General features: G+C 35.9%; 1 protein-coding gene across 2 annotated transcripts; it reads left to right on the top strand.

The window, feature by feature from the left end:
- Positions 1 to 8469: 8469 nt before the first annotated feature.
- LOC100367117 (protein D2-like) lies at positions 8470 to 11256 on the top strand. 2 transcript variants are annotated; one of them, XM_002734551.4, is made up of 4 exons: positions 8470 to 8688; positions 9841 to 9921; positions 10811 to 10856; positions 10997 to 11256. In XM_002734551.4, the coding sequence occupies exons 1-4, from the start codon at positions 8515 to 8517 to the stop codon at positions 11182 to 11184; spliced, it is 489 nt and encodes a 162-aa protein (XP_002734597.3). In that variant the 5' UTR covers positions 8470 to 8514; the 3' UTR covers positions 11185 to 11256. The 2 variants fall into 2 exon arrangements, with proteins under 2 accessions (XP_002734597.3, XP_077865226.1); XM_078009100.2 differs by lacking the exon at positions 8470 to 8688 and adding an exon at positions 8697 to 8839.
- Positions 11257 to 15038: the final 3782 nt, after the last annotated feature.

Genomic DNA, 15038 nt, shown 5'->3' with positions numbered 1-15038 from the left:
CCAGGAAAAAACAGATATAAAAACCCGTCAAGGGAGAAACAAATCTGGAAACCTGTACCCCACGCAATGTCATATGTACCTAGGGGTGGACGTCGGGAGTCGTCCATATTAAGAATACTATACATTTATAAAAATGAAATAAAAAATACATCGTGAGTTGTTTGCAACCGAGACTGAATACAATAGAATACTCTTCTTACTATATACTCATGAGCACCTGCCTACTTAGCCACTAACCAATCGGAGCAGGTGCAATGGCACCTGAATAATTTACATACGAATAGATAGCAATTATCTGCTAATCTACGAAACGCAGATAATTTCTCATTTCATGTACAAGTCTTTTTAAGCAATCTACGTATGTTTCTTGCACATACCGCCAAACTATAATACTGAGATTCCGTGATCAGCTTTTGCAAGCATCATTCGCCACCAGACGTTGACTGTATGGTACCATCAACCATTTTACAAAGACAACATATAGAGTGTAAATTTACTGATTAATAATGGTATCATTTCTGTCATTCCATTGGAAGTATTAAACTGCCTCAGTTTCATACAATTGTATGTATTGTATGTTTGTTACTACATTCAGTGTAACGAATGGGTTGACGTAAAGAAGCAGCAGGGAATAACAAAGTTTGAAAAGATGAACCGAAAAAATAAATTTAAAATTGTCATCCTTCTTTAAAATACGAGGCAACGCATTAGGCAAAGTTTTTTGTTCGATAGTTGGTCATTAATTGCCTCGTGTGTAAAAAAATCGCCATTTTGGTTTTGCAAATGGTACTTTAAAATTGATATGAGTGCATCTGTTATCGGTCCCAGTCACTAAAATACGTTAATTGAGGGGTGATGTGATGTACATTTCATGGCCTGGTCGATGGTAAATTAATTTGCGCGTTAGTACTGAACTCACGAAACGACTCTGGTTTAGATTCAAAAAATATAATATGACATAATGATATGGGGACACACTAAGTGTAGAGAGATAGGAATTATACATATGTTGTTCAGCCCTAGTATTGGCTCGGATTTAAGTTATTACCTTACATTGGCTTATCGGTTAGCACAAGTGACGGTGTGATAAATATGTGCATGCGGGTGGTGCTACACAAGTTGCCTTCACGTACGAGGAACCTACAAAAATACAGAGGAACTACGAAACTTTCGAGGAATATACAAATTTCGAGTTCCTTTAGTTTTCAGTACAATAACTCGCCATGTATACGATTTAGTTAGATTATAAAATAGGACGCAGGTTTCCCTTTGGATTATTCAAATTCCAGAATACATAGTCTTCTAATCATTTCATGAAGCAATTTCATTTTGGTAAATTGCGATGGCAACTGAAAAAATATTAGCTTGTTGATTTTAGAAATAGCGTTCACTTGCTTCAACTAATCGTATGTAAGACTGGACGTGATTCAAGTGTCTACTTTAATATACAATTTCAGACCAAAAAGAACGAATTGTCACATAAAAAAAGAATATTACGCGGTTTTCGTGTTAGAATGACAAATACAAAAACGAAGTGAAGTAGTAACCAAGCAAAACGTAAAACAGCTACTGCGATATATTAAGCGACAAATTCGACATCGAGCGTTGCCAGCTTTCAATTTATTCGAGAACATAGTTGCCGTGTTTCAAAATTTTTGATTCAATATAGATAATATTGCACTGAATTACCGATGGTGATCTAGCGGTTGACCCGTCCTGAGTTTAAATCTTGTATCTAAGGCTGTTATCGGCCCCATCACAGGGGATGATGTATTTGTCAGGGCTTGGTAGATGATAAATTAAACTTGCGCGGGTTAATGATATGTCATAGGATCTCATTCGTTATGGTTGGTACACAGTCGTACCATCTCGTCCCATTGTCCCAGACATTGGATACGGTTCAACTGTCCCGTGGAATAGTTAATTCAACAGGAGTCGTCATAGAACTAAACTTAACTTTGATATATACAGTCTTTATGATCAACGAGTAGCTAGTTGTAGATTGAATGCCCAACTAAGTACATATACGTAATTAGGGCTTGGTGATTGGAGTCATACCGGATAATTCTCTGTCTGTTCTGGGACCTGTCCGTTCCGCCATTCGGTCACAGTCTAGCCTGGTAGTTCAATTGGTAACATATTTGCAGCAGAGCGATTTTATGTGTGATCCAATTGAGTCAAAAGGTCAATACTGCATCATTCCACTGTAGATCAAAACAAAAAGCTTAAATTGACGTAAATAAATGCGTTGTAGACAGCTTTTACTCGTTGCACCTTGAGTTAATGAATCATTCAATGGTGCATTTCAGAAACTCATTAATATCATTCTACTACAAGAATTCCAGTATATTAATTTTCGCCAGAAGCAAGCTCCAATTTTCAATAGTCCACCCACAATTACAATATGCTGTAACAAGTAAACACTGACTACAACATATTTATATTACTTCAATTGACGCAGTTTGTTTTGACGTACCGGGAAATGATGCAGTATTGACTATTTGTACTCAATTGGTTCGCACAACAAATTATCATTGCCAATCGATGGGACTCCAATCACCAAGCTATACATAAGTATATGTTGTCAGCCTGCTACAAATTGAACATGAACACCACTGTATATATGTAAAATATAAAAATTAAAAACTCACCCTACTGATGTAAGTTACGTTTAATTCCATAAAGACTCGAGAGTATCGGGAATATGAATTAAATTGAATATTCCACAGATTGACCGTATTGTCAATGAGACGAGATTGTACGACAATCTACCTAGCATAATGATTACATCCAGATAACCAAGCATTAACATACGCAAGTTAAATTATCACCGACATCACTCCTCGATTTTGGTATGTCAGTCACTGGTGCCGATAACAGCCTCAGATAATGATTTAAACTCGAGGCGTAGAGACACTATAATATGTACATTGCCAGGACAGAATTCAGTTTACAAACTTCAATTGTTATGTGTCCATAGTGATTATTCGTGTTTATTTATCTATCTTATGTCTTTTAACACGAAAACAACGTACGAAGGGAGTTGAATAAGTTATGCCATATACTCATTCTCCATAGCAGGGGATTAATTAAACATGGCACAGTTACGTTATTAGTATTTCTCTACATAGGAACCACCCAGAGTTATGCATTTTTCCCATTGTTTGATGCAGCTCCGGACACCGTTTTGGTAGAACACCCCAGGTTGGTCCTCCAGCCACGTCCTAACTTCAGAAATGAAGGCTGCATCATCTGAGAAACGCTTCCCCTTCAAAAACAACTTCATGACTGGGAAGAGATGAACATCAGAGGATGCAAGGTCAGGAGAGTAAGCAGGATGGAGAGGATTTCATAGCCACATGACCGTGCTTCTGATCTGGCGACATGCGAGTTGTTGACCGGAGCGTTGTCCTTAGAAGAGAGAAACCTTTGCTGATCTTGCCCCGCCTCTTGATTTTGATAGCTTCTCTTAATTTCATCAAAAGTGAAGCGTAGTAGGCTCTTGTAAGTGTGGTACCATTTGGCAGGAAATCTGTCATCACTACTCCGTCCTGGTTCCAGAAGACTGTGAGCATGACCTTGCCAGTGGAGAGCTGCACTCTTGCCATCTTTGGAGGTGTGCGACATTCAAATGGCTACATTTCACACCTGACTCAGTTCAAACACCTGTAAATCAGAAACCACAATTAGTTCAGAGCTTTTTGAAACATAACCCTCAGAGATGTAAATCAGACAACTAGAAGTGCGTCAGGGACATAACTTATTGAACGCCCCTTGTAATACATTTTCGTTTTATAGGACTTGTTGGCCTTTTTGAACGTTTTATAATGTAATCATAAATTAGAAGAGACGCATTTACTGTGAATCAAGAAGTCAACATTAGCTAGAACGAGATAAGGCTAACACAGTAAAATAACTGGTACGTGTTAAAGTCTACACAGTCATGTTTTATTGATGTATTTAATCTATCTATCTCTTGTATTTAATTCTAAAAACCTACAATTTAAATTTCTGTCAGTTGTTCTCATTTATTAGAAGAATTATTAAAAATGAAATTGCTTGAGGAAAAGAAGATTGAATTTGGAATTTGAATAATCCAACGAGACAGCTGAGTTGAATATTATTTATTCATTGTTAGAGATTATATCCGTTTATGTGTCATTCCGTACTACTGTTGTAACAAGAGAACTAAATTGTATAGATCACGTGTTACTTAGCTGAAAAGTAAAATAATTTAAAATAATTTTGTTGAAATGCAAATGGGTATATCCGATATCCAAATGTATGAGTTTAACTTTAATCGTAGCCAATACTAGCGTAGGCTGAACTCCCTCATGTATAATTCGTGAGCTTTGTCAAATCTCTTCGCTTATTGTGTACGCTATCATGATGGCTTTTTATATATTCTTTCATTTTTATCTAGACCAGAGTCATTTCGTGGAATTGTGTTTCAATGAGGTAGTGTTAACACGAGCAAGCTAATTGGCCATCGACTAGGCCCTGAAGAGCACAGCACCCATCAGTTAAGAGCCGATAAAAACGGCTTCAGATATCTACGATTTAAACTCATGACAGAGACAACAGTTACGTCACCATCGGTAATTGTGAAATTCGTCGTCAAATATATTACAGTAGTTTCCTTTTTCGTAGTATTGTGTTGTCCACAAGGTCTTCCTTGTTTACCACATCACTCTTATAGTAACGTATTTTAACGTCATTAATGTAATATTTGAAACAACCAACATGGCGGTTTTGTATACACATGAGGCAATTCGTGAGCAACTATCTGAAGAAACTTACTTGGACTCATGTGCTGCCTCATAAGAATATTGAGAATTGTAAAGTATGTTTTAGGTACATCATTTCGAAATCTAGTCGAATATTTAGTGTTGCTTCTTTACGTCAATTGATTCGTTCCACGGAATGTAGTAATGCAAAACACCACATCGTTTCATCCAGGTACACGGTATGCAACATGTGTTGATATTGTTATTAGAATTGCAATTGAGGCCCTCTATAGTTCAAAGTAGTTTCTTTATTTCCGTTTTGACTTTGATGCGTATTCTGCTGAAGTGAAGTGAAGTGAGACTGAATGCTATTTGCGCACTTCGTATAAGAAGCTCCGGTTTTAATTATAAACCAACGCTAGGTTCACGTTCATGTCCTTTCATGGCAACACCACAAACATATGTTGTGAATCGCCAATCAACCTACCTGCGTATCTGTGTATTGTGCGCGTATATGTATTGCCTAACAGGTTTCAATAACACATACATAAGCTGGTATAATGCACAAACCTCATTAGTTTCTTGTTGCAATCAGTGCGTATCAATAACCAAATTTGCAAATTATTTTGCCAATTTTATGCCTTTCGTGTTTTTTTGTTTTTTAATTTTAAAATTTCGAAGCAATTTTCAATGTACTCGATCTCCGATTCATGTAACTTCATTCCAGTTTCAGATGTTAAATAGATAGAGGTAACATTTAGTGTTTCTGTAGACGTCAGTTTAATGTTCGTAGCAGTACTGTGCACAGATGAATGTACCCCAGCGAAGCATGCAACGTGTTGGAAGCCAGAGAAATTCAAGTTCAAACTATTTTACTAATGACATGCCAGTAAATACGACACACTAGCGGTACAAATTGTCAGAAGATTGCTGTTGTTATGTGCTGGCAAAACGATTCTCTTGGTTTGTTTTCAAAATTTCGAAATTCAATATGCTGGATCAAATATCTTTTTGCTACGCAGATATATTTTGCCAAAACAGAATTCACTACCCCAAAATACCTTTGTTTTCCCGTTCTGCCTTCATCAATTCTAAAGTGCTATAAGGCAGCTTTTTGACATTGTTATTTTACAAGATTCTTTCATTCACTGTTTCTGCACCTGTCTTCATCTTTCAAAATGCATTTCACTCCATAATGATGTAGTTGCATGCGCAAGTGAATATGTATATAAATAAATATGTAAACTTTAGCATAGAACACATTATCTTAATGATAAAACCCACTGAATATTCCTGAAATAGTAAATCAGCGAAATTTCAACCCAGTGAAAATTAGTCACTTTACAGTATCACATGTTTAATTGAAACATCTGATTTTAATATGATCACATATACAAAGCATAATTTTAAATGACAATAAATCCTGTCTACAAACAAGCTGCTCTCTGATTAGTCAGATTGTTAGGTTTTTGGGTTGGATAGCCAATCACGATCTTGTAGGTAGCTTCTCGTTGATTCCGTACATATGCTTTTTTTACCATCACAACGCTAGAGGGCGTAATAAAGCACCCGAGTGCCAGTGGTGGTTGGTGTCTTTAGTGGAGATGAATAGCATAACGTATGTAACTTATTATCATCATGCTGCAACCATTTTATTTCTGGATATGGGTCTACAAACAATATAAAATGGTTATCCGGTATTGCAATGCCACTGGCTGTTTTTAAGTGCAATCAGAACAAATCTAGAGAAATATAGACTTTAAAAATATGACGTGCACACGTAATTATTAATGCTAGTATTTGTTTTAGTCCCTGGTATTTTGTGAAAAGAATAATTACAACTGTACATACAGTTTTGCACACTACGATGACGGTTATTCGATAATTCACGATTGTCAGGTTCCATGGGACATACATTTAGTTCAGAACGTTCTACAAGTTCAATAAGCTTTACGTTTCTCTTGGAAGAATTTCTGGAACTTTTTCGAACTAAGATTATTGATGATGTCATTCCTCAGTGATCCTTTAAAAACAACCGACTCGAAGTGCGCCCGCGCGCGTTCAAACATTGAAAGAGTTAGGAGTTGAAATGGCAACATACTCAGAACAGTGGTTGACCCGTTGTGTCGTCACAGGAAGCGCTGTCCCAGCACAGACCTGTGTCATCAATCTCCCAGGCAGAGTTCTATTCAATCTCCAGGCAGAGTTCTATTCCTCGAATATATCTCTGCCACCACGCGATCTTATGCTTGTCGTTGATTGGTCGATGCGTCACAGTGGCACTACTTTCAAAGGCGCCCAACAAAACATTGCCATGCAAGTGTTCGATTTTCGAATCCGACGAATGTGTACGCGTTGTTTGCAGATTTTGACTGTTTTCAAAAATAGAAGATTTTTTTTTTCTTTCTGTAACACAAACGGTGTGGCAGTAGGACGATTTAGTCGTTAATACTAGGAAGTGCTTTCGTAAGTTTGTAATTCGTTGCCTGGCAATCGACAGGACGGTCAGTTTGATGAACCGAGTAACACCTTGGCAACGGTTATTACGCAAGGAATTATTTTGTTTTGTTAGTTATAACTATTTCACCGTTTTCGGTGCGTTTGCAAAAAAATCATTATCAGCTATCGATGAAATCTTTTAAAACTAGTTTATCAGTAGGAATAAATCAACACAAGATCCGGCTCCCTCTCATAACAAAAATACGCAAATAATTGGCGTAGTAAAAGTCTTGTGGTGTTTCACCACAAAATGGCGGTGTGTGGTGGCAGAGATACTTTCGCATCCTGCGTAACAAGGGTCACGCGACATCCGTGGGACCGATGGTAGAGAATGATACTTTCGGTGATCTAACCGCAAGGAACTCTGGGAAGGAGAATGCTGTGTCATATGACGCCTTACTAGCCGATTTTGGCTAACATAGCGCTCCGCCACCTCTTTACACTAGTTTTTATACACGGAACTTGATACTTCTTTTTCCAATTTAAGTTGCTTGTTAATCGCGTATTGTAGTGAAATATTGTTTAGTGGATGAAATGTTAATGTCATAAATATTTCAAGCTTGTAAATAACAGAAACTAACACATGATAACGATAATCAGAAGTTCGAAAGTACATGTGTAATTTCCGGTTTTAACGAGTTCGAAAATAGAACGTCATTGAACGCGATAAAATCACGAGTAGAACTCCTTCCGAACTAGACACTAGCAGTGTAAATTTGCGCAATTTGGGTCCTGTTTGTTCTTACAAATTTTCTAAGTTTCATTTATCATTATTTAGTAAACAGGTCTCTGAAACGATTTAATATATCCGTAAAATATGTGACAATCGACGATTGACTTCGAAACGTTCGAAATTTCGAACAAACTCCCGGCACACCTTGCGCGATATGCGTCAGATCGGTGTAGAAGGCGCCGACCTGCAGCGTCAATGGTGGTTAACCATTACTTTCTATGTCATGATGTAAAACCTAAGAATATAGCGGGTAAACCTTAAATAACAAATAACTGCGTCACTGACCGGTAAAATGCATTCTAGGAGATGAAGGTAGGAGAAGAAATAGTGAGGCAAGAAATTTTGTAAATAACAATTTTAAAAGGCAGTCTTATCTCTGTAAAATTAATAAAGGCAGAACGGGAAAACAAATGTATTTTTGGTTACTGAATTCTGTTTCTATGGCAACATATACCTGCATATTAAACGGATCACAAATAATCTGATCCAGCTACTGAATTTCGCGATTTTACATAAAACGAGCGAATCGTATTGCCACAGCACACACCAACTACGATGAATCTTCTGACAATTTGTATCGCTCTCGTTAGTGTATCGTATTCACTAGGGTGCCAATGTTCCAATGATTTGAGGTTGACTTTCTCAGGCTTGCAAGTCGCATGCTATGCTAGCGAACAGTCATATTCACTCGCTACAGCCCCTGACGTAAAATTGCCGACTGCAGATATTGTGGGTATCACCTCTTGTGCTATATAACAATGTGTTGAATGTATGACTCAATTTGGCCTTTTGGTTTTCGAGAAATTATGCTGTATCTATGCATTGTGTAATTTCATATTATATTTTAATACGTATTTTGAGCAATAATAGATTGTCAGAGGTAAGATGTTTTTTTTAAATATAGTTATTAAGTAGGTACTTCAGTTGTTATATATTTGACTGTTGAAGGCGTGATATTTATCTGCAATATTTTATCAGCTTGAATTAGCTCAAGGCAGCAATATAACTATGTAAACGCATTTTGTACGAGTCGATTTCGAGGGTTGAAAATCGATAGTACTGACTACCAACATGTTTCTGACCGTATGTATGTTTTGTGTGCTTTGTGGCCTTAACGTTATTCTTTTTTTTTAATTCTAGCGTATCAGTAGTGGACATCATTTGTTCTTTCTCGCAATGTCTAGACAGCTGTCTGTACAAGTTCCATATTGTTCCTTTAAATCGGTCACCACTAAATCTTAAAGACATTATCTTAAACAAATGTTTTTGTGTAAATCTGCTAGCATTATACACCCTGACTATAAAGAAGCAAGTGAACGTACATATAAAATCTTGGAGGATGAGTTCTGTTAATTGCTCGATTATACACATAATGGCATCTCGACATATAACAAACAACTATATCAATAACGAAAACATAAAATTAAACAGGCTTTTTTTTTCATAATCAGGATACTACTTTCAAACTCAATGGGTGGGCATGCTAAATAGGCTATATAACTTTGAAAACACATCAGTGTTCACATTTAAATAGTTGGCATTGGCAAATTACGAAATATGAAGTTCCATACGCATACTTAAGCAATGGACAATACTATATACGCAAGCCACATTTATTTCTTTGCAGCATTAAGCAACACAATAAAAAATGCTTAGAAAGAACTCCTGTGTGCTGAGGGTAATAGAGATCCAATAATCGACAATATTTCAAATTAACGTTTTAATATTAAGAAACACGTCTCATATATCACAACAATAACACTGAGTTTCATGGTTGAGTAAACAGGTGAAAACATTTACGAATATGTACAATATTTGATATATTGCAGAACAGTCGTTTTTTATTTATTTCCTAACACATTTTTTTTTCTTAAATTACAGTCCGCAATGTATACTCTTGTAATGCGAGATGTAGATGCGCCAGGAGGCAATTGGTTAAACTGGCTAAAAGGAAATATCCCTGTAAGGAATTCTACTTGAATATGTTATTAACCCTACCGTAAACCACACATCTCACATAGCACAATGTTGTCACAATAACACTATAAAGGGTAATTCTTTTGTTGTTTGAAAAACAGAACTGAACATATCCAGAAATATATTACAGATAATTTATAACGTAATGTAATATTAATGTAATGATTATTTTCATAATTATTACAGAAAAAAAGATATTTCTTTGTATTCTCTATAGTTTCATATGTCATGAATTATAACTTGCACAAGTTGAATGAAATTGAAAACTATATAGTTTATATAACTCATGTTTGTACAATAACTTTAATAAATGAGATTTTACTAGGTAAAAGTACTGTATTTAACTTGGCATAAAAGCGAAATAATTTCATAATATCGAAACGAATAGCCTTTATCATAGAATCCCATTGATTTAGACTGACAAAAATGAAGCATTGTTATCAAGTTAATTAATGGATATCCAGGCTTGAGGTTATTGCTTCCATTATTATTAGATTAGATTTCTTTCTTACACAAAAACAAAGCTGCCCCATCGTGGCTCACATCTTCATTTAGTTACATTTGGTGAAAATAAATTTGTGATTTTGAAGATTTGTGATGATTTAACTGTGATTCATGTCCGCATTCCTCGCAAACATATGTTTTTGACTGTTTCTCGAACAGATGTAATAGTTTGTTTTAGTATTTCAACTTAGCAAAGTTCTAACTTGAACTTGTAGTTGTAGCGAATTTGCTCTGTTAGTAGCGTCTGTGTTTCAGTGAATGATAGATGTGTCTTTCCTCCTTAAAAAAATAGATAAACACACACATAAACCATACATGTTTTTAACACAAAAATCAATCATTCTTATTGCTCATTGTTTCTCATTTGCAGGGCGATAGCCTTTTGTATGGTCCTAGTGGCGGTGTTGACATTGGAGGTAACACATTGCTCGTACTGTATTCATAGTATGTTTGTGCCATGCCATGTAACACTTTATAATAGCCTTTATTGTTTTTACTGTTGTTGTTGTCTTCTTCTTATCTCCCATAATCGATAAGACTCCTTTTATTTCAACAGGATTTTCGTATATGAAACCAAGTCCACCTACTCCAAATCAATTCGAAACGCTCATTTATAAACAACCAAGCACTTCCACACCATTTGTCTCAACATCCAGCCGATTATCTTTTGATCTTGACAGTTTTGTGGCAGCGAACGGATTGGGTGGTGTAATTGCTTCTCATTGTTTCGTTGTATATCCATAACATTGTGATTAACAATATTAGAACATGCCCGTATTACAAAATGTCGGCATACCAATAAAATAATTAAACGTGCATAGTCTTTGGTATACTTCTTAACATTAACCTACATTTTTTCTCATTATCTGCTGTGCTACCATTTCTAATTAGATTGCTTATAGAATGACGCCACTAAACATTACGGCATGTTGCTCAATGTACTAGTGTCAGGTAAATATCAAGGCTTAATTATCGTGTTATTAAACTAATGCTGAGGTACCAGGGTCCGGGGAATTCGCCACCTTTTTACTGAACAAAACACACAGAGAATGGAATCGTGTCACTTCTAATCTCGGCCTAGTAGGAACTGTTCCAAGGTTGGCTCGCCTCGTCTTCCAGCACTCACGACAGACCAAGACCTCTTTATTCACTTCTCCAACAGCCAATTACAGAGGAGTTTAAGAGCTTAAGGCGTAGCCTCTATACATTCAATTCGCATATAGCCAATTCGCTGACTCAAGTTCCGTCTAAGACCTCCATGAGCCTAAATGGTGACAAGTTATGGGAATGTGTTGAATGATATTAACCAGCTATAAACTAAAACAGTTATCAAGTCGTATCAGTGACCGATCCTTTAGACACATGGAAATAAATGATGACGTAAACAACAAATTCAAATTGGATGATGAAGTAATCCAGTACAAAAAAGTTACATATAACAGAGACGTTCCTGTTGTCAAAGTAAAAAGACGAAGGCAGTAAAACAATAATGATACAACTGATTTAAAGATGCATTACCATTTTGTATGATCTGCAGAACAAATCCGGGAATGTAACTTCTAATCTGCGTACATTCTTGGTATTTGATGTTCAACGATCTGATGTTGCATCATGTTTTAGTACATGAAGACGCAATTAATATTATGAAATGAAACGGGCTTCATTAACTAAATATATCTATAATTCACTTGTAGACTCATGACAGTCGCCACTGAATATACATTTGTTTTCCATATTTTTTTATGGAAACCCTCATTGCAGAAAACTACGGACTGTGGCGTTAAGATGAGATTGTCGTACACGAATGCACATATTGTACCATAGTGTTCCATCAAACGAAAGTGATTTTGATGATGAGCCAGCTTGTTGACCGCTGAGAAAGTTTGTCTTCATATCTCCTTTCGATTTTACACTTTCATCAGGTATTTTAAAACTGCGGAAATCGATCGATATTAAATACTTGGATAAAATGTTTGTTCAACAAATGATTGGTATCTGATCTGATCTACTCTTCTATTGTAGTATTCATTTTCTGAGATAATCACACATTTATTTTTAAAAACTACATCTATTTATTGTTTGCTATCATGATGGCATTCATCGATATAACTTATGTCAACCACATACTACCATGGTTGTCGATCTAATATCATGGTTAAAAACATTTGTTATCTTGAAGTGCAACAATGACCTAACATTTATACATTTATTCGTAGGTCAAACATTTATTTGTGCCTAACTTTCCGGAATACAAAATGATATTCCATATTTCAGCAAATTACAACCTGATAAAAGGTATCATTTTATGTAGATAACTTGTAGTTTTCTTCCTGTGTGCAATATATTAAAAACCTAATAATGAACGTTTATTTCTAGCATCACAATCTAAAATGTGCTCAATACAGGTCGACATAAAAGTGTAATAACAATTTCAGTGTGATTATACATAGAGAGAGATGGTTATCTACATAAGAAACGTCTTGATATATTTTACATCGGATCTGAAGCTGGTACTGTATTCAATAATCATTATCAGTATTCATTAGCAAAACATTACTGAATTAAAATAATAACTGTAATTCTAGCTAAATAACCAAATATCAGTTTAATTTACAAAGAACACATTTATTAATCGGTGACGAATCCAATGGGTCTTTGAGACTTACTTTTAATATTTATTTATATAAACAAAACGGGGATTATATTTGTGATTACTGAAGGATTGTTGCTATGGTTATATGTGCCTGCGTATGATAAATATAACAAATAAGCCGATTCTCGATACGTCATTCTAAAATCCACTGCGCCACACCCAATACATCGACATTTCAACAGTTCAAGCCTTGGTCAGCAAGAACGCTATCAATGAAACTTGTTATATAAATTCTTTCGAATAATGTGCATATTAATTAGGTGTTATACATATTACCATACTTCCATGAGCACAAGGCCAGGGGCCTCAACATGTAAAATTGTTCAACATTGTAATTCTTTATTAAACCTTGTACCCATGTCCCCCTCGAAAAAATATCCGAATTTCGTGCACCATGTGACAGATTAGAAAGAATACGTCTTTTTTGGAAAATTAAAATTCTGTAAATGCGTGCATTTTATTGCAATATTCAGTGTAGTCCACATTTCAAAACAGTTGGTAAACGACCTATACCTATACTGCATACAATATTCCAGCATTTATATTTGCCCACTCAGTTTTTCAATATTCTTTCTTTATATAATTGAAGCAGAATGACTTCATTCTTCATATATATGCTCATACATTTATTTATAATACTCCAGTAAGCAAGAAATTATCCTGAATAATACCAGCTCAATACACTCTTCTTCTTTCAGTCGGCATCGAACTCTACGAATGTCGAGAGGAGTCTCTGTGGTGTCATCTGGCGCTGGCCTATGTCACTAAATCTCATAGAAATTGATGTCATCATTAGGAGTCAATAGTAATAATTAATTAATTTCAGATCAGTACATGTTTAAATGTAAATTATGTTTGTACACAAATAATTAGATAGTTGGCAGAGCTAAGATGATATATTTTGGTTCATCCTTTGTACGTATATGTAGTTTTGACATAATGTTTTAAAATAACGAAGAATATGGTAATATTTAAACAAGACGCCCTGAAATACATCTCGCCGGGGGCGTTCAATGTGCTGTAAACACCTTAACCAGATATATAACAGCCTCCTCCTCCTCTAGATGTCACAACATGAAAGTGGCAACCTCTTGATTTATCCCACCCTTGTCAGACCTACGGTCGCCCCTGAAAACAATACGCGACCATTTGTGCCTATGGGCCGCAAGGGATTGTGAACTGATCTTACCCCATGCAAAATTTCTTGCCGCCGCCACAGTGTATGCACAGAGCCAGCAAATTTAACTGTACAGAAATACACATGAACAGAAAGCTTGTAAATAACAGAAACTAACACATGATAACGATAATCAGAAGTTCGAAAGTACTTGTGTAATTTCCGGTTTTAACGAGTTCGAAAATAGAACGTCATTGAACGCGATAAAATCACGAGTAGAACTCCTTCCGAACTAGACACTAGCAGCGTAAATTTGCGCAATTTGGGTCCAGTTTGTTCTTACAAATTTTCTAAGTTTCATTTATCATTATTTAGTAAACAGGTCTCTGAAACGATTTAATATATCCGTAAAATATGTGACAATCGACGATTGACTTCGAAACGTTCGAAATGTCGAACAAACTCCCGGCACACCTTGCGCGATATGCGTCAGATCGGTGTAGAAGACGCCGACCTGCAGCGTCAATGGTGGTTAACCATTACTTTCTATGTCATGATGTAAAACCTAAGAATATAGCGGGTAAACCTTAAATAACAAATAACTGCGTCACTGACCGGTAAAATGCATTCTAGGAGATGAAGGTAGGAGAAGAAATAGTGAGGCAAGAAATTTTGTAAATAACGATTTTAAAAGGCAGTCTTATCTCTGTAAAATTAATAAAGGCAGAACGGGAAAACAAATGTATTTGTGGTTACTGAATTCTGTTTCTATGGCAACATATATCTGCATATTAAACGGATCACAAATAATCTGATCCAGCTACTGAA

This window comes from Saccoglossus kowalevskii, chromosome 11 (genome assembly GCF_978046115.1).
Source record: "Saccoglossus kowalevskii chromosome 11, keSacKowa6.1, whole genome shotgun sequence".
Taxonomy (NCBI): Eukaryota; Metazoa; Hemichordata; class Enteropneusta; family Harrimaniidae; genus Saccoglossus; species Saccoglossus kowalevskii.
Note: the sequence above shows the minus strand (reverse complement) of the source record. Positions and strands in the feature narration are given on the sequence as shown.